The sequence below is a fragment of the Mycena indigotica genome, assembly GCF_014461135.1.
Source record: "Mycena indigotica strain 171206Taipei chromosome Unknown Mind.scaff0005, whole genome shotgun sequence".
NCBI classification, from domain to species: domain Eukaryota; kingdom Fungi; phylum Basidiomycota; class Agaricomycetes; order Agaricales; family Mycenaceae; genus Mycena; species Mycena indigotica.
Window position 1 is genome coordinate 5,415,268 of NW_023503004.1, and position 18,951 is coordinate 5,434,218.

The 18,951-nt window shown below is 48.7% G+C and overlaps 2 protein-coding genes across 2 annotated transcripts; one reads left to right on the forward strand and one right to left on the reverse strand.

Moving 5' to 3' along the window:
• Positions 1-1,267: 1,267 nt before the first annotated feature.
• Positions 1,268-3,297, reverse strand: MIND_00651800 (uncharacterized protein; the record flags this gene model as incomplete). The annotated part of the gene is made up of 9 exons (XM_037363248.1): positions 3,151-3,297; positions 2,935-3,096; positions 2,767-2,887; positions 2,538-2,720; positions 2,194-2,489; positions 2,086-2,150; positions 1,763-2,032; positions 1,476-1,716; positions 1,268-1,426 (listed from the first exon to the last, which is right to left on the reverse strand). The coding sequence occupies exons 1-9, from the start codon at positions 3,271-3,273 to the stop codon at positions 1,268-1,270; spliced, it is 1,620 nt and encodes a 539-aa protein (XP_037221169.1). The 5' UTR covers positions 3,274-3,297.
• A 441-nt stretch (positions 3,298-3,738) lies between these two features.
• On the forward strand, positions 3,739-5,107 carry MIND_00651900 (uncharacterized protein; the record flags this gene model as incomplete). The annotated part of the gene is made up of 2 exons (XM_037363249.1): positions 3,739-4,114; positions 4,167-5,107. Exons 1-2 carry the CDS (start codon positions 3,778-3,780, stop codon positions 5,105-5,107), a joined length of 1,278 nt encoding a protein of 425 aa, XP_037221170.1. The 5' UTR covers positions 3,739-3,777.
• Between the last annotated feature and the right edge of the window lie 13,844 nt (positions 5,108-18,951).

Here is an 18,951-nt window from a genome sequence, read left to right on the forward strand (position 1 = left end):
AGCTACACCCTCAAAATCAATATATTTCTGAAATTTTCCTTTTGGGGAATTTATTCCCACCCTCCTCCAAACCCATACGTCCCACTAACCCATACCATCCTATGTCTACCGACCCTTATGGGTTATGTAGACTTCGACTGTATATCTGTTTATAAACTCACTTTCAGCTGTGTAACAATATGGATAAGCCATGATTGAGCTAAGAATGGTCACCTACTATCAATGACTGGATGACAACAATGTGACAAGATGTCACCCTGCACCTATCTAAGCCCAAGAATCTTGAATTATTCATATATGGGGGCATAACTTGAGCAATAAGGTAATGTACAGTGAGTGTTATATATTTTTAATGGATATGGACCTATATTTGCTGCAAAGAATCTTTATACAAAAAGTTTTTTTTGCTACCCCTAGGGACCCCCACCCTATGTGCCTGATAAGGATCTTGAACCCCCCTTGCAAAGGCAAATAAAACTTGGGAAAAGGTGAATTTTATTTCTTTGATCTTATCCTGGTGTTAATTATAGCTGGAGGGGTGAAGACACTCCAGCTTTAGGGGTGTGTATTGTTACTTCTCCTGTTTAACATATATGTATAGAAAATATGGGGGTGTCCATTTGTTTGTGTAAGTTGACAATCACTGGGAACACGTCACGGCGGGCTTGCCGTGATGTGACACTGACAATCAGTAACAAAAATAAACCTTTTTTGCATTCAGTATCTGCGTCAGTCACGAGAACCGGGGCCGGTGAATGCTTACACCCCGGAGAAAAATACTAAAAAGGAAATTTAGCCGACAGTATCTCAGGTGGCGGGTTCAAGCGCCGCAGGCGCCAGAACAGAATTATAGACATTTGGAACAGTAAATTTTCAACATTGTATAGCAGATCTGAGATGTATAGTAGGACATATGCAATCCATAGGTAAGCTCTCTTTTTTCTCTTTTTTCTCTTTCCTTGGTGGGAATTTATTTTTTCTTCTTTTGGCTACCAACAACACCAGTATCTAGCCTGGATTCTTAGCTTCTGCCAGGATCAGTGGAGTGGAAATCACAGGCAAAGTCAGACGAACACTACAAACGCGCTGGAGTTTGGATGATATGAATGGCAAAGGAAAGTAGGAAGTTGTCCAAAAATAACTTTCCCTTGCCTGCAACACCAGCACTAAGCAGTGAACGATCGCTTTTCAAGCTTAAACATAAGTCACCGTAATTATAACAGCAAGGTAGTGGGTCCCTACACAGAACATTTTGAGAAGATACAGACTACTTCCGCCCCGGCGGAAAGCGCACTGCAAACAGCACCACTGCTGCGAACACCGCCAGCCCCGAGTTGCAGAAAAACACCAGGTTTGGCCTGCCCATCGCCGACAGGACGGCAAAAAGCTGGCCAAATATCGCCACCGTCGAGATCCACGAGAATGTCTACAAGCACCGTTACACCGCCTGTCTTAAGAAAGGGGGAGGACCGTACCTCGATGATGGAAATGCCCGCGAGCGCGTCTGCCCGCCTGGCAGCAGCACGAGCCTTCGCTGTCCCTTCGTCAAGGGCCTCCGCATCCGACGCGGAGTCGGTCGGTAACATGTCCATCAGCACGCCTTTACACGCGGGGGCGGTCCCGCTTGCAAGGGGGAGAACCACGGCGGCGAGGTTGATGTGCCATGCGCGGGACGTCAACGCGACAAGCGCGGTCAGCACCGCATCCACAACCATCCTAAATGAATTCAAGAAAACAAGGACAACACGGAACTGACACGTACGACCACTGGAGGAAGACCAGGTCGAATCTGCTGCCATGTATCTGGTCTGTCGGGCCTGGCGCGACATGCGCCGCGGCATCGTCTACAAGTGGTGCATCCCCGCCCTCCAAAGTAGCGGGTATAGCCATCTCTGGCTCGTTCAGCGGAGCAACAGGTGAGGGCGGTGTTTTGGTGTCGTTGGTCGAGGAATACCATTTTCGACCACTACTGATTATTTTGGGAAATGCGAACGTGAGGAACAAGGCGCGGGAGAGAGACAGCGAGGCCATGCTGCTAGTGCATTAGAACCGGCAGAAACAAAAGAAGAAAGAACGGGAACACACAGGTAGCCGTTCTCTGCGGTCCCATAGTCGTAGCGGTTTGTGGCAGTCAGCTGGAGCATGAGCGGCTGAAAAAGGTCAGACGGGAGGTTAGATATTGTGGGGACTTACGACGTAAGATGTCGCCAATGCACCGGCAAATGTGCCAAACGCAAGTAGCGTGAGGCCGTAGTACCACTTCTTCGTGCCCGTTGGCGTGAAATAGGCCACGGGACGGAAAACGAGCAGTGCAGAGAACGAGGATAGAATCCCCTTAGACGGCGTCTTTGCATCCGACTGTGTGGTCGGCGCCACATATGGGAGCATTAGGCGGGTGAATACTGTGCTTCCAACGAGGAGGCAGAATGTGATCTGGAATGGGGCCGTTATGTTGATGAGGGAGCCAGCAAGCCCACCCCCAATGAAGCCTTTGGTCTATCAGTCATGATACAGAACGAGAACTGGTAATGACACACCGATGGCCGTTCCCAGCATGTTCATACCCGCCAATACCCCGAACGCTGCTGTGCGCCCCTCTGCCTCGACGACCTCCGTGATATACGAGTTGACCGCGAGGTTGTACCCCAGTCCCCCACCAAGTATCGTGATCATCTGTGTTGTCTGGATTATGGTTATCGCCGTCCTCCCCCCGACAAACGCTGGTCAGGAGTGAGTGATACTGCGCTGACAGCAACATGGACATACTCGCATATATCTGGCAGAGGTTTCTGAATGCGGGCCAGAGCGTCTGCTGGATGAGTGCTGACCGGAGCCCCCAATGCCGGATTTGCCACGTCGTCAAAAGCAGATTGAGGGTTCCACTAATCTGTACGAGGTCACTTTGAAATCTGCGGTGACGGCAAGATAGCTGACCGAGGTAAATAGCCCCATGATACCGATATCGCTGGATGTTGTCGCCTCAATAGCAGGCAAGGCACAGGCGTCACCGGTTCCTTCGTACGGCGGGTGTGACGGGTCGGCGTAGTACTCTTGGCAGCTGAAGACACGGAATACATAGATGACCGGCGTGGAGGTCTATGTACCAGTTAGCCGCGGGTACTTGTGCACAAACACGCACAGCGGACTTACAAACCAAAATGTCGTCGAGAGCAAGAGCGTCGCGAGCAGGATGCGGTGGTAAGCGCTGAACCAGTCGCGGGGCTTCGCTGTCGGCGCCACAAGCAGCGGCGTCGCCTCTGTCGCGCTGCTCATCGCTGTCGTGCAGCAAGGGTTGTCGCGATGTGCCAGCAGCTTTTTTTGACTCGGAGATGACGTGATCGTTCTCCGGCAGATCCGGTGACGGATGCCCATTGCGATGGTCCTCATCATCAGCCATGGGACTCTGTGGCGAAACAGTTGTTGTTACTAGTATTGCAAGGCAAATAGCTCAACACTGAGAGTGTTTTATCGGATTTTATCGACGTTCATACCACAAGTCAAATTAAAGTCTAATAAGTAGATCTTAATTCTTGACACGTGTTTTCAAGATTCAAAAAAGACTAAAAGAAAATGCCTGTTTATGTAGATAATTGCAAGCAATGGGAGGACGGGTCATGGAATACAGTTCCACAATGTTTACTCTGTCCAGATTCAACTTTTCACAGCCAATGGGTTGATCCGATGCGTTACCCCGACGTGACCCTCTCTTTAAGTTTTCTCACGTCATGTACCGCATACATCCCTCCAGGCCGCTTGAAGTGCCTGTCAAGCTGCTGCATGATGTTTCTTCTTCCCTCCACTGCGCCGCGTTCGGTGTCTTCGAACGTGTGCAACGATCTCAACGACTGCCGACGGCTCTTTGACATCGTCTGGGGCTGCCTGATAACGATCTTCCTCTGCATATGGGTCTCAGTCCACCCCAATGTGCCCCCACCCTCCCTACACCATCCAGAGAAGGACACAAGCCTTTGGTCCCGCACTCGGTGGCGTCTATTCGACGCAAGTGAGCCTTTAGTGCGACGGATGAAGCTTATGGCTGTCGCGCTCATCGCCCCGGAGCTCATCATTGGTTTTGCGAGCAGGCAACTCCTTATGGCGCGGAGATTCTCTCGAAGTGTGTATTCCCATTCCGGTTCCACAACTCGACTGACAGGGATGCCACACAGTGAACGGTGTATCGCTGGCGCACGGCTTCTTTTTCGTCATGGGCGGCTTCGTTGACGTCGATGGCCATCCAATTGTGACGGAGAACCAGCTCAATCTGCCTGGAGTGCTGGAAGCAATTTGTGCTGTCCCAGAGTCCGCCATCAGGGACAAAAGCAAGGGTGACATATTCTCCAAGGGTATTGCCTTTTGCCAGGGGCTGTGGTTCATCGTGCAGTGTCTTGCCCGCGGCGTACAACACCTGCCACTTACGGAGCTCGAGGTCGCGACGCTTGCGTTCGCCACGATCAATGCACTGACGTGGCTACTGTGGGTAGACAAGCCGCTCGATGTGCAAGACCCTCTCACTATCCAACTACGGACTTCTCCAGAAGCCGACTCAGACTCAATGTTTAGTCCCAATCCTCAAGCCCCCGCGCGCCATGTCTACCCCGCTTCTATCCCTTGGCAAAAACGATTTGAGGCGCCCATCTCGAACATCTATCAGGTTCCCAGTCACTACAATCCGCTTACCAACACATTCGTGCCTACGTTCTGGTGCGCAGACCCCAGAGACAGTGGCACGCAGAGCCTGAACACAGCATGGAGCCTGACATTTGTCGGGCAGCTTCTCTGTGGCGCTGTCTTCGGCGCAATCCACTGCGCCTCGTGGTCAACAACCTTTCCATCCGTTGCCGAGATGTGGTTATGGCGCGCCTCCACAATCATCATCATCGCAATGCCGCTCGCGCTATTGCTTGTCACCGTCGGCGCAAATGTGATCGAGGTCTTGCCAGACAGTGCAGCCAATGTGTTGCTCCTGATCATTAGTATGCTCTATTGCATTGCGCGGGGATTACTTTTAGGGTTACCACTATCAACCTTGCGAGAATTACCGGCGGGGGCTTTTTGCGGATATCAACTGGAGTTTATATATTCCGCATCTGTAGTGAAAATGAAATAAAAGAGGGAGCGTCAGAGGTGGAACGTGCAAGGAGGGCAGAGGAGAAGGGAAGTTGAAGGAAGGCAACGTGAAGACAGAGAGGAAAAAGGGGCTAACCCGGGATCGAACCGGGGGCCTCCTGCAGATGATGTGCCCAAAGCAGGAATCATACCTCTAGACCATTAGCCGACCAAAAGTAAGAAGTCCTAGGCATGATACCGAGTGACGCGATGCTTTCATGATGCGAATAAAGAACACAGATATGGAACAAAGAAACAAAGTCATAATATCACAGATCTGGACACCAAATACAATTCAGGCAAAAGATGTTCCTGTGCAATATGCTATTTAGACATAATTGTTGACCAGTGTGTTTCAGATCAGACTTTGGAGTTTGGCCCATGCAAACTAAGGAGTTATTGTATACTAATTTTATGTAGAATAAAGTGTATTTTTTACTTAATACATGGAACAAATGACTGATACCTATATGACTACTAGATGGATAATCCTGATCTCAGTTCATCCTTGTAGGCAATATGCATATGGATATAGATGATTCTATTGATTTATAGCCTCACAGTCTCAGCAGACAATACTGAACTACAGGGGCTCTAATGTATCCTATCAAAAGCTGGAGGGCAGATATAAATAACAACCGCCCTTGAGGATCTGTCTCTACATCTCTAAGTAGCAGAACTATAGATATACTAGATTGAGCATGAACAACACTGATTACAACATTACACAGCATCTGGTATAGCTATCGCATCAGTTGAAGCTGTGTAAAGGTTGCTGTGAAGTTCCTTAACAGCCTATACCAATTTCTTAGATTATGCTCAAAATTTGTTTTAGCCAGTGTTATGTTCCTTTTAATACTAGTATCTCAACCCTACCTTCACTGGGCTGTTTCCAGAATTTTTCCCTGTGAAAAGTTAGGTAAAAAATTAGAAATTTTTGAATAAATTTTTTACAAGTCAAAATTTGAACTTTTTTTTTTGCCAACTTTTGCCCGAAAAATGTCAGAACAAAAACTTGAAGTTTTTTTTACCTAATTATTACTAAGAAAAATGTCTAACTATATACAGAGAAAAAACTAGGATAAAAATTTCGAGTTTTTGCAGCTAGTTTTTACCAAGAAAAAATTGAAAAAAAAAATTCAAGGTTTTTTTCAAGATTTTTGCTAGGGGAATGTTTCGAATTTTTGCTTGGGAAAAAATTGTTGCACAAATGATCAGTTTTGTCCTTAATTTTTTACAGGCAAAAACTCTAAGTTTTTTCCTGGAAAAAAACAAGGAGAAAGATTAGAAGTTTTTCTTCTCATTTTTTCTGAGCAAAAACTCAATCAAAAACTTAAAGTTTTTTCCTGGAAAAAAACAAGAAGAAAAATTAGAAGTTTTTCTTCTCATTTTTTCTGAACAAAAACTCAATCAAAAACTTGAAGTTTTTTCTTAGATTTTTTTTCAGATTTTTTCCAGGAAAAAATTAGTCTGCTGATGATCGTCCGATGAGTGGCAGGTGAGCGACAGGTGAGCGGCAGGTGAGTGGTAGATGAGCTGCGGCAATCCTGCCTGATCATGTGGATGACGACTTGCCTTCTCCTCGTCCAACCTTTCATTCAGATCTTCTATATATCACCATATATTATATGTAGATTAGGTACATGAATAATTTCTAAAGAATTCAGCCAGCATGCACGAAACATAGATGACGATGAGAGCGGGGGAGTTGGTGAGCTGTGGATTGTACGAATGGCCATAGTAATCAGCGCATAGATAGTGGAAAGCTCATCAAACTCTTCCTCTTCTTCCTCCCCCACCAGCAGTTCCGTCAGGTGTCGTATGCTGCGGAGGCTTTCTGGTCTTGCCACCGCTCTGGGATGTCATACAATCCACAGCTCACCAACTCACCAGCTTTCCACTATCTATGCGCTGATTACTATGGCCATTGTCATTTTGGAAACAAAACAAGAAAGCCTTGAAAATCCTTCACCACAACAACGTTTGGCCGCATATAATCCTCTCAACCATGATGGACGTCGACACAGCAAGCACTCCTCCCCCTTCTGCACGTCAGAACCACCTGTACCCTGCCTTCTCCGCCGACCAACCACTGATCTCTGAGGTGTCAATGTTTTACGAGAATCTGCTCCCTCCTGCCCCTCAATCTTCGCGCCCCAACAACACATCCCAGCTTTCTAATCAACTTGGGCAGCACACTCCATTGGGGTCGTAAAATCCCTTCTTTGCGTTTACTGTGCCACCGTCCCAAACGCTGGCCACTAAACTGCTGGTAAATGCGCCGCTGAACACTAATCCATTCACCGAACAGCTTGTCCAGTTGGACAACAGCTTGAATCCTCCAGTCGGCGGTGTTCGAAGCGCGAAAAGAAGTCGAATCGAAGAGTCGGAGACGCCCAAGATTCGGGCCAACGTTCCCTGTTCCAAGGTTGCTTTCTCGTTGCTATTCAAGCTCGCTCAGCTTAATGTCCACAGGAACTAAATGCGGGCCTCAAGCATAGCGAGTACACAAAAACCCACCAGTCCATACTTCGTCAACAGGCTGCGGAGTATCGTGGCAAGGCCGAGGTATTAGCCAGTGAGGTTGTCAGGGGAACCCCTGCTTCAGCCCTCCTTCGGACCGTCCGAGCGCATCCGAGGCATATCCGACCGGCGCCCCCTCGGACGCTCCGACCCACCCCAACCATCGTCCACGGCCTCCTTCGCCCGCACAATCACCGATCCGTCAAGACCCTCCCAACGATCACCTTGGGACAGAGCCTGCCACACCGCTTAGGCCTTTTGCGCTCTACGTCGGCAGTTACGGACAACCAGTATATAGTTGGCGCCCTAGCAGGCGGACCCTTAGAGTTTCTTCTCTTTGGATCCTCCCCTGCTAGGTCGGTCCCTCCGTGTATTTCCGTAGCTTTTATTCACGCTTTGGATCCTCCCCTGCTAGGCTTTCGTCGGAGTCTCCAGGGTTGCCCTTACAGAGGTCTCCCACCTTCAGGGTGTCAATGCTACACAAAATACTCATCTGCTAGAAATGAGGCATTTGGGACTCTTAAGGGGCAGCACGAAGCGCAGGAGGCCTAATGGGAGGAAACTGTAAGTGTTTGTCATTCTCACGTATGTAATTTCTAACCAATTGTAGTTCGAGTGACATGAGCTGGAGATGAATGAGCTCACAGTGAAACTGACTGCTGATGCCGATGCAAAGTTGGCTATGCAAGCAAAAATTATGGAGGAAAAGCAAGCAGCAGCGAAAAAGAGTAGAGAAGAAGAGCAAGCTGCCAAGAAAAAAAGCAGAAAAAAAGAGCGAGACAATGCACAGGTGAGTGATAAGTGGTTTTTGTTCTCTCTCTTTAACCCAGTTCCAGATGGAGAGAGAAACTGAACTCATCAAGCTCCTTGCTCAAACGGGCGCAAGCTAATGCAACTCGGAAACCTGGCTTCCATCGTGGAACTCGTGATAGTCTCCAACATTTCAAGAACCCCACCACCCCTTTCGTGAAGCTTCCATTTGTGTCCAACAACAACAACTTGAATTCCAGTCCCAAGTCAAGTGAGGATGAAGGGGAAACTCCTGTATGCAAGCTTGCCGAGACTACTGCACCAACCTTCGCAAGCGCATTTGAGTGCGAGGTGGATATCGAACAGTTAACCAAAGTCATGGCACTGGGGGCAAATCCCATGGCATGCCAGCCATGGCATGCTACATGGTGGTGTGATGGCAGCTCTGGTGTCAAACCCTGGGTTCAAAAACCCTTTTTCTTCGCCCTTTAAACCTTTTATTTTGGCCCTGGTTGATAAGATAAGACAAGGAGGAGATAAGATGGACGATAAGATGGTGATTGGATCATCAGATGTCGATGCTGATGTTGATTGACAGCGTGGAGTTGGACATGAGGCAAACAGCACGTAAAGGCATGGCTAAAGTATGACGTCATTGCCTCTCGTATTAGGCATGGTAAACACATGGTAGTAGTGTATATAAGTAGAGTAGATTTCGTCTTGTACCCCAGTCTTCGAATTGCATCATCTTTACGATATCTTTTCACGGTGCTTCTTGCTTGCCTTCACTGGCCAACTGGCATCCTCTGAATTGGTGTTGTTTGTGACATAATTCGAAGACTACCCTCCTACCCTCGTACCTTCCTACCTCCTACCACCTACCCAAACCCCTCCCCCTACCCCGTTACTATCGCCAAATTTCCCACACCTTTTTCCCACGCCCTCTCCCCTTCTGCTCTAGGTCGTTGCTCTAGGTCCTTTTGCTCTAGGTTCTTTTCTTCTTGGCTAGGTACACTCGGAGACGACAATCCAAGGGACCCACCTCGAGAGGACACGCGCCGTACTTGCAAGAGAGACGTCTGGCCCAACCCAGGTGCTTTCGTAGAGTCATAGCTGCTACAAGGAGCGCAGGGGCAATCTTCGGAGAACCCTAGTTCGTCCAGCGGGGTGTGTCGTAGAAGGCCCCGGTGGATTCCTCTCACGCAACAGGTCTCTTGGACCCCCGACAACGGACTCTCCGGTCCATCCTCTGTGGCGCCCGCGCTTTGATCCCTGACCTCTCGTCAGGGGCTCCTTCTGAGGAGTCTTCAAGAAATTCTACACCCCGCTCTCTCTCCCCTATCCCCTCTCCATTCAACCACTTTTACCTTGACTCTCTTCCTCCTTCCCCAATCTCCGCTCTGGCTACTCTTGCCATTGCTCCTACCCCCGCAACTGTACCCCAACCCACACCTGCACCCGCACCCCAACCACCAACCAACATGTCTCGCGTCGTACTTGCGAACCCCCCTCCTCTCTTCTCTGGCGAGAAATCGCTTTGGGAAAATTTCTACGATTCCGTCACAACTTATATTGCGGCTTACGCTGATGCGCTCGATACGGATCATAAACGAATTTGGTTCTTGATCTCGTACCTTCGATCTGCAGATGCTTCCGCATGTACAGCAGCTGACTGGGTGCGCAATTGGAAAAAGCGAACCCTTAAGAATGGTGTGCTTGCGGCCACCTATACATTCGACGATCTCATCACAGAGCTGGAACTCTCATTCAAGGACACGAACATCGCACAGGCAGCGCATCTGAAGCTGACGACCACTCGTCAAAATAAGATGTCGCTGACCGACTTCTTCCAGTCATTCGAACTGCTGGCAGAACAGGCAGGCTATAGTCCCAATGCCAAGCCTTGTGCATATGATGCGTTCCTGATCCAGCTTCTTGAGGAGTTGGTCAATACGGAGATCACTGGTCCTATCTACGTGGGAGGCACTGCCCTGCCCAAGACCTATCTGGAATGGAAAGAGCGTCTGATGCAGATCGACGCGAACTTGTCTCGGAACAGGCTGCGTTTGGGTCGCCGCGGACAGACGTTTGGATTCATTCCCCAGTTCCAACGTAGTCCGCCTGCCGCCCCACGTGCCTCAGTACCACAAGTTGCTGCGCCTGCCAAAGATCCCGATGCCATGGACGTCGACCGCGCTCGACAGAAGTGGAAACCTCTGCGCTGCTTTAACTGTGGCAAAATTGGCCACATTAGTCGCAACTGCCCGGACCCCCCTCAGAAGAAACTCAGCGTCAGGGCCTTGATGGCTCAGGTTGATGAGGGTGACAAGTTCGACGGCACGTTGGCGCAGTTGATCCAGAAGTTGCGCGAGGCGGGTTTTAAAGCGCTCCTCTCCCTGGCCAAGGAGACGGAGCGATCTGATACCGATACGAAATATGGACGATTCACGATACTCAGTAATTTAACCGCGACTCCTGATATGCTTCCCACGGACTCCTTCTATGGTACCGACTCAGACTCTCTACGCAAGGACATACATGATTTCCTTTACAACTCTCGTCGTATTAGTGTTCTGCAGAATCAAACTCGGTTACGTAATTTAAAGGAACAAAAACGTGTTGACAAAGAAGCATGGTGGAGTGACTTCAAAAAGGCCTGCGGAGAAAAACCGCATCAACAAAGACTGAGAGAGGAAGTGAGGAGGCGGAGGCTGACGTGACTGTACCTCCAGTCCCAGCGCACACTAGGGTTCGAGACTCTATCCGAATGCAAGAGGCTGCTGCACGACAAGCTAGAACCAAGCCAGATCGTCTTAGTCAGGAACTGAAAGACTTTCAACGGGAACGTAAACGCTATGAGATGTTGGTCCCAATAACTCTTATGGTTCCCGAGACTGGCAAGGTTCGCGCAATAAAGGCTTTGCTTGACAATGGTTGCACAACGACCTGCATTGACCGAGCATATGCCCAAGCTGAAGGATTTGAGTTGAAAGAGCTGGACTCTCATATTATCGCCCCGCAATGCAGACGGCACCGAGAACACTCATGGCAAAATAACACACTATGTCGAACTACGCATGGGTGTTGGAGATCATTGGGAAATGCAACGCTTCCTTGTCACTGGACTGGGTAAAGCCCGTGTCTTCATTGGATATGATTGGCTTCTCAAACATAACCCTGAAATTGACTGGCGTTCCCAAAAGATCAAGTTTTCTCGCTGCCCTGTTGAATGCAATGCTCGTGATGAAGAGTTCCAAGCCGACCCTGATCTGGAAGAAGGAGAGTCAATCTTGCTCGTGGACTTTGGTCCAGCAGTTGATCTCCGACTGAAGGAGACCCAAGCACAGCGAATGGCAGAAGAAGCTGGTCGAAACAAAGAACGAATGACCGAGGAGAAGATTCCCAATCAGTATCGAGAGTTTGTCAAAGTGTTCGCTAAAGAATCATTTGACTCTCTACCTGAACGTCGTCCATGGGATCATGCGATCGAACTTAAGCCAGACTCTAAGGCTGTAGATTGCAAAATCTATCCTCTGTCTCGTGATGAACAAAGAGAGCTTGACAATTTCCTGGAAGAAAACCTAAAGAGCGGACGCATCCAACCATCAAAGTCACCGATGGCGTCCGCCTTCTTCTTTGTCAAGAAAAAAGATGGCTCTCTTCGACCTGTGCAAGATTATCGGAAGTTGAACGAGATGACGATTAAAAACCGTTATCCTCTGCCCTTGATCTCTGAGCTTGTCAATAAGCTCCAAGGTGCCCGATACTTCACAAAGCTTGACATTCGTTGGGGTTATAATAATGTGCGCATCAAGGAGGGCGACGAGTGGAAGGCAGCTTTCCGAACCAACCGAGGACTGTTCGAACCCTTAGTCATGTTCTTTGGGCTTACCAATTCACCGGCAACATTCCAAACAATGATGAATGACATCTTACGTGATCTGATCAATGAAGGACACGTTGTCGTCTATCTTGACGATATTCTTATCTTTACGGATTCACTGGAGGAGCATTGGAAGATTGTCCGCCAGGTGCTTGAGGTTCTCCAGAAGCACAAACTCTATCTCAAACCCGAAAAGTGTGAATTTGAACGCACTGAGATTGAGTATCTGGGAGTGATTATCTCGCACAACTCAATGAAAATGGATCCCGTGAAGATCAAAGGTGTCATGGAATGGCCGCAGCCCAGAACAGTAAAGCATGTGCAAGCTTTCCTAGGGTTCACCAACTTCTACCACCGATTTATTCGAGGCTACAGCGAAGTGGCTCGACCTTTGACCAAGCTCACTGGCAAAGGCGGTTGGACTTGGGGACCAGAACAGCAACAAGCCTTCGATGGACTGAAGTCGCGAATAGCTGAGGATGCAGTATTGGCACTGCCAACGGACGATGGAAAATTCCGTCTTGAGGCTGATGCTTCTGAAGGCGCAATTGGAGCCATTCTTAGTCAAGAACAGAATGGTGTATGGCGTCCCGTTGGGTTCTTGTCACATAGCCTGACGGAGACAGAGCGAAACTACGAAATCTATGACAAAGAAATGCTCGCCATCATGTTCGCGCTGGAAGAATATCGTGCCATCCTCATGGGTGCTAAGGAGACGTTCGAGATCTTCACTGATTATCAAAATCTCGAATATTTCAAGAAGCCCCAGAAGCTGAATCGCCGACAAGCCCGATGGGTCACTGAGTTGTCACAATATGACTTCACACTGCACCATCGTCCCGGAGCGCTTAATCGGAAGGCTGACCTGCTATCTCGACGGGCCGATCATGATCAAGGAAAGGATGATAACAAGGACGTCATTCTCCTAAAGCCAGAATTATTCAGGGCGACTCAAGTACACTTCGAGGGACCAGAAGATGATCTTCTTAGTCAGATCAAAACGACTAGAAGATTAGATACCAGTGTCAAACTGGCCCTTGAAAAGTCGCTGCCTGATTGGCGAAGAGATGGTGATCTAATCCTTTACCGAGATAAGATCTATGTGCCCCGAGATGATACTCTTCGTGAACGGATCATTCGCTTGCATCATGATACCCCGCTTGTTGGACATCCAGGAGAATATCGGACTCAAGAACTCATTGAACGCAAATATTGGTGGCCCAGAATGGGTAACCAAATCAAAGAGTATATCCGAACCTGCGATGCGTGCCAAAGGACTCGATGGAGACAACGAACTCATGGATTCCTGAAACCCCATAGTGTCCCCAATGGACCATGGGAGACAGTGTCAATGGACTTGATCGGCCCACTACCAGAAAGTAATGGCTTTACAGCTATCCAAGTCTGGGTCGACTTGTTTACCAAACGGATCCATATCGAGCCTGTGAGCATCAAGATCAACAGCGAGGGAATCGCACGCTTGACACGCGCGATCGGATTGTGCGATATCACGGGGTTCCTCGGAAGATAATCTCAGACCGAGACCCCCGTTATGTATCCGACTTCATGCGTGAGCTTAATCGGCTGCTGGGAACAGAGATGAACCCAAGCACGGCATACCATCCTCAAACCGACGGTCAGACAGAGCGGATGAACAAAGAGATTGAACACTATCTCCGCATCTATGTCAACCACCACCAATCAGACTGGTCGGAATGGTTACCGTTGGCGAATTCGCCTATAACGACAAAGCTCATGCTTCGACCAAGGTCTCGCCATTCTTCCTAGATCATGGGTACCATCCCTGGAAAGGCGTCGAAGGACCATATGACTCTAAGGTTGAGGCAGCAGAAGAATTCGCGAAAAAGATGCAGCGCGTGCGTGAGGATGCAACGGTGGCAATTAAGAAGGCCCAAGAGCGGATGAAGAAGTACTATGACCAGAAACGTGTACCAGCACCTGAGTTCAAAGTCGGAGACAAGGTGTACGTTGAAGGGTCAAAAGTGCAACAGAATCGACCATCCGAGAAGCTCAATGATCGACGTGTGGGACCATTCAAAGTGGAGGCAAAGGTTGGACCTTCGGCATACGAACTCAAGATGCCAGGTTCTAGTCAGGCTCATCCAGTCTACAATGAGACAGAGCTGACACCCTACCACGAGCCACCACCCCACCGGCGAGAAGAAAGGCCGCCACCGGACATTGTGGATGATCACGAGGAGTGGGAGGTTGAGGAGATCATGAAGAAGCGGAAGCGCGGTCGTGGTTGGCAGTATCTGGTGAAGTGGAAGGGATACCCACATAGTGAGGATACATGGGAGACGGCGCAAAGGCTTGAGAACTCTCAAGAATTGTTAGACGAGTTCAACCAGAAGAACCCAGTGGTCAAGACCCGTAGTGTGCCTGTCCTTGCCCAGGGTCATTGGGATTACCTGGTCAAACGTTATAAGCCAACGCAAGAGAAGCTCCCATATCCGTCCCGGAAACTGTTTAATTATCAGACTGGCCATTTTGTGGAGGCTGAAGGGGGGGTGGATGATGAACGCGCTTTAATGCCCTCTGTCGACGAGGACGTCGACCTTGAAGGGGGGGTAATGTCAAACCCTGGGTTCAAAAACCCTTTTTCTTCGCCCTTTAAACCTTTGATTTTGGCCCTGGTTGATAAGATAAGACAAGGAGGAGATAAGATGGACGATAAGATGGTGATTGGATCATCAGATGTCGATGCTGATGTTGATTGACAGCGTGGAGTTGGACATGAGGCAAACAGCACGTAAAGGCATGGCTAAAGTATGACGTCATTGCCTCTCGTATTAGGCATGGTAAACACATGGTAGTAGTGTATATAAGTAGAGTAGATTTCGTCTTGTACCCCAGTCTTCGAATTGCATCATCTTTACGATATCTTTTCACGGTGCTTCTTGCTTGCCTTCACTGGCCAACTGGCATCCTCTGAATTGGTGTTGTTTGTGACATCTGGTAAGCTTAAAGAAATTTCTTTGAGCAGTCAAAGGGCTGACTGCCCAAAGACCCAAAGATACTTCTTTGTGCTCGGGGGCTGCTGTAATGCATGCTATCGAGCCGCCGTCGAGTCTGCCATGAACACGCCGTGGCTTGTATGCCGCGGAGTTTGCCTCCAGTGCATGGAGACGGTGTTCACTGGCTTCTCAAGCTGCGTCCCCTAAACAAGCCACCCCTCGAAGGAAGAAAGCGGGCGGTAAACCCCAGGGTATGTTACCACACATCCCCAAGATCTATGTCAACGTATGTGCCTTCTGTCTTGTGCCTACTTATAGCTACTAATGTGTTTGTACGGTCTCTTGCGTGATGCACTCTACGATATATTCCAGGTCATGGATGGCAAATCTTTTGCCATCATCAACTGGCAGACCTAAAGAAGGTTATCGACTATGAAAATCATGTAGAACCAGGTCCAACCAATCCACCACGATCGGATTATGGTCCTAATACGCACACCCATTTGAACGAAGCAGAAGGGCATATGGAAATAGAGAATGAAGTGCAAGATCGTTCTATAGGAGCACAGGAAGGTCACCTCGCTGCTTCCTGCGTCAATTCGGGCAAGCCATTTGATGAGCAAAAATCTTGAAAAAAACCTTGATTTTTTTTTCTAATTTTTTCTTGGCAAAAACTAGCTGCAAAAACTCGAAATTTTTATCCTAGTTTTGTCTCTGTATATAGTCAGACATTTTCTTAGTAATAAAGTTTTTGTTCTGATATTTTTCAGGCAAAAGTTGGCAAAAAAAAAGTTCAAATTTTGACTTAGAAAAAATTTATTCAATTTCAAATTTTTTACCTCACTTTTCACAGGGAAAAATTCTGGAAACGGCCCAGTGCTTCTTGTGTAACCACTGACACTATTGATTACAATACATATATATATGCAAGACTCATCCCAGGTACCCAAATATACTTCGCTATCACATCTAAACCATAGAACAAACCCACCATGAGCGGAATCTTGGGATAGGGTATGAAATACTCATAAAATACTCTCAGAATAATTGTTAACTTTATCAAATTGATTGATGTGGTAAAGAAAATACTATATATAGAACTGCTAACTCCTTTTCTTCAAGCCGATGACCCAGTATATAGTGGGGAAGGCCCGTGTCAATGTTTCTCCTAATTAGGACAAATGATATAGCTAGACATATCCATAAAAACTACTGATGGCAATCAAAAATTGTTCCACATTAATAATATTCTTTAAGATACATTTTTGTATAATAAATAACTACCTTGAATTGGGCATTTGCATTTCCGGCACGTTACATTGGCTCCTCATTAAAAATTGCTTTTTGAGACGGCGCGCTCCGCCGCTACCGTATCTTCAATGAGAGTCATAAGATCAACCACCCGCGGGCCAAAACGCCCCCGATAGCACCCGCCCCTGGGTTCAGCAACCGCAACCCATTCAACGGATGGGCCCAAAGCACGGTGATCGGCGCCACCGGACCGACCGTGGCCGCACCCCGAGGAAACAGGGCAACCACGGTCGCTGGACCCGCTACGGGGCCCGCACCTATGGAGATCGACCGAGCCCAGGCCCCTGCCACGGCCCAGAGCACTCGCTGCTACAATTGCGGACAAGAAGGACACATCAGCCCACCTCTCGCAGCTGGTGCAATGTGCAGCATCTGGGTTATAGCCCAAAAGTGCAATGCACAACATGTGGGGCTATTCTTATATCTCGATATATTATATTAAGGGAAGATGATATGACTAATATAAGGTCATATATAAGAAGGTAAATCACCTTTTCTTCAGGCCGATGATTCGATATGTAATATTATGGACTTAATAGAGCAGAAAGAGAATATCAATATTAAATTAAGTGGGAGTGATGCAAGATCACACAGTCATCAAAATCAGTGATCTCTTACAAAAATGGTTCCACACACAATAGATTACACAAGGAACATTGATCCCATCACTATATATATAATATAAGACACCAAAACAGTTAAAAGAGATAAAAATGAAATAAAATAATTCTTACGTTGCAGGAGACTGGGTTAGATCCCATATGTTGTGCATTGCACTTTTGGGTTATAACCAAGATGTTGCGCATTGCACCAGGTGTTCCAGCTGATCAGCCGAATGTGCCCAAACCGGGCCGCATCGGCCAACCAGATTCGTGCCATCTTTTCGGAGTTTATCAAAGATAACATGGATAAAACGGATTTTGGGGATTGTCGCAAGTGAAGCCTACGCCCTCGCCAACGTATACCACAAGTGTCTCTAGTTACAACCCGCATAATCAATATTCCGTGTTGCCAATCCAGAGATACATGGGACGAGACGTAGAAACCAACTCTGAACGAAAAATTCCGCAACCCACCATTTTCCCCCGCAAGAGAAGCCTGCACAAGGTCAGACGAGATACCCCAAGACCCGCTTGGAAGAACTGGCCCACAGCCAGTGCCGAAAGGCTCGTTGCTCAGATTGAAGACCAGCCCGAAAAGGCCCGCTCGAAACTACAACAGTGGATCCACCCGGCCCGACGAGCAGAGGACGGGCCCGAACTAGAAGCGTTCATATGGACAGGGTACACCCCTGATGTGGCCGAAGCCCTGCGATAGTTACAAGATGCGCCTCCCTTTCGGAAAAGTGAAGGCACCACGGCCACCCGGGTGGCTGTCACCCTCCAAGGGGTCAACGACCTTTGGGGATACTTGATCGACGCTCTCCTTGACAGTGGAGCCACCTCCGAGTTCATGCATAAACGATTCGCGGAGGACTCCCAACTGGAACTCGAAGCCCTGCCGCATCCCGTTCCGGTATACAACGCTGACGGGACGATAAACGCCGACGGGGCGATCACCCATGTCACCCACCTGCGGGTCACTATTCAGGATCACTCCGAAATTCTCACGTTTGCCATCACGGACACCGGGAACAGTGACGCCCGGTAAAGGTCGCGGGCGTGCGTGAATGGCCTCGACCTCGCAACCTGCGGGAGGTTCAAAGTTTCCTGGGGTTCCTCAACTTCTACCGGCGATTCATCAAGGACTTCGGCGCATACGCCAAACCACTCACCCGATTGACCCGAAAGGACAGCCCATGGAAATGGGGACCAGAGAAGGAAGAGGCCTTCCAAACGCTGATAGACTGTGTCACCGACGAACCGGTTCTACACTTCCCTACGGATCACGGGGCGTGGCGGGTCGAAGCGGACTCCTCCGACTTCGCCACCGGGCCGTCCTTTCGCAAGAACGGGAGGGGAAGTGGGTGCCGATCACATTTCTCTCTCAGGCCATGAATGACACCGAGCGCAACTACGACATCCATGACAAAGAAATGCTTGTGATAATGCAGGCCCTCACCAAGTGGCATCACTACCTCCAAAACGGGGGAGAAAAGCCTTCTGATCACAAGAACCTGGAGTACTTCATGACAGCCAAGAAGTTGAATCGGCGACAAGCACGATGGTCGCTTGAACTAAGCGAGTATCATTTCTCCTTGCTACATAAGCCGGGGAAAACGAACAGTCGGGCCGACGCGCTATCCCGAAGACACGGGTATGACACCCGGGAAAGAGGACAACCAGGACATCGTACTACTAACGGCGGGATTATTCAAAGAACACGCGATCTGCGCAATGCTGACCTTGGAGCATCCATCCGATGGGCCGAATCGGCCACAGAAGGGAAGGTCCTCAAACT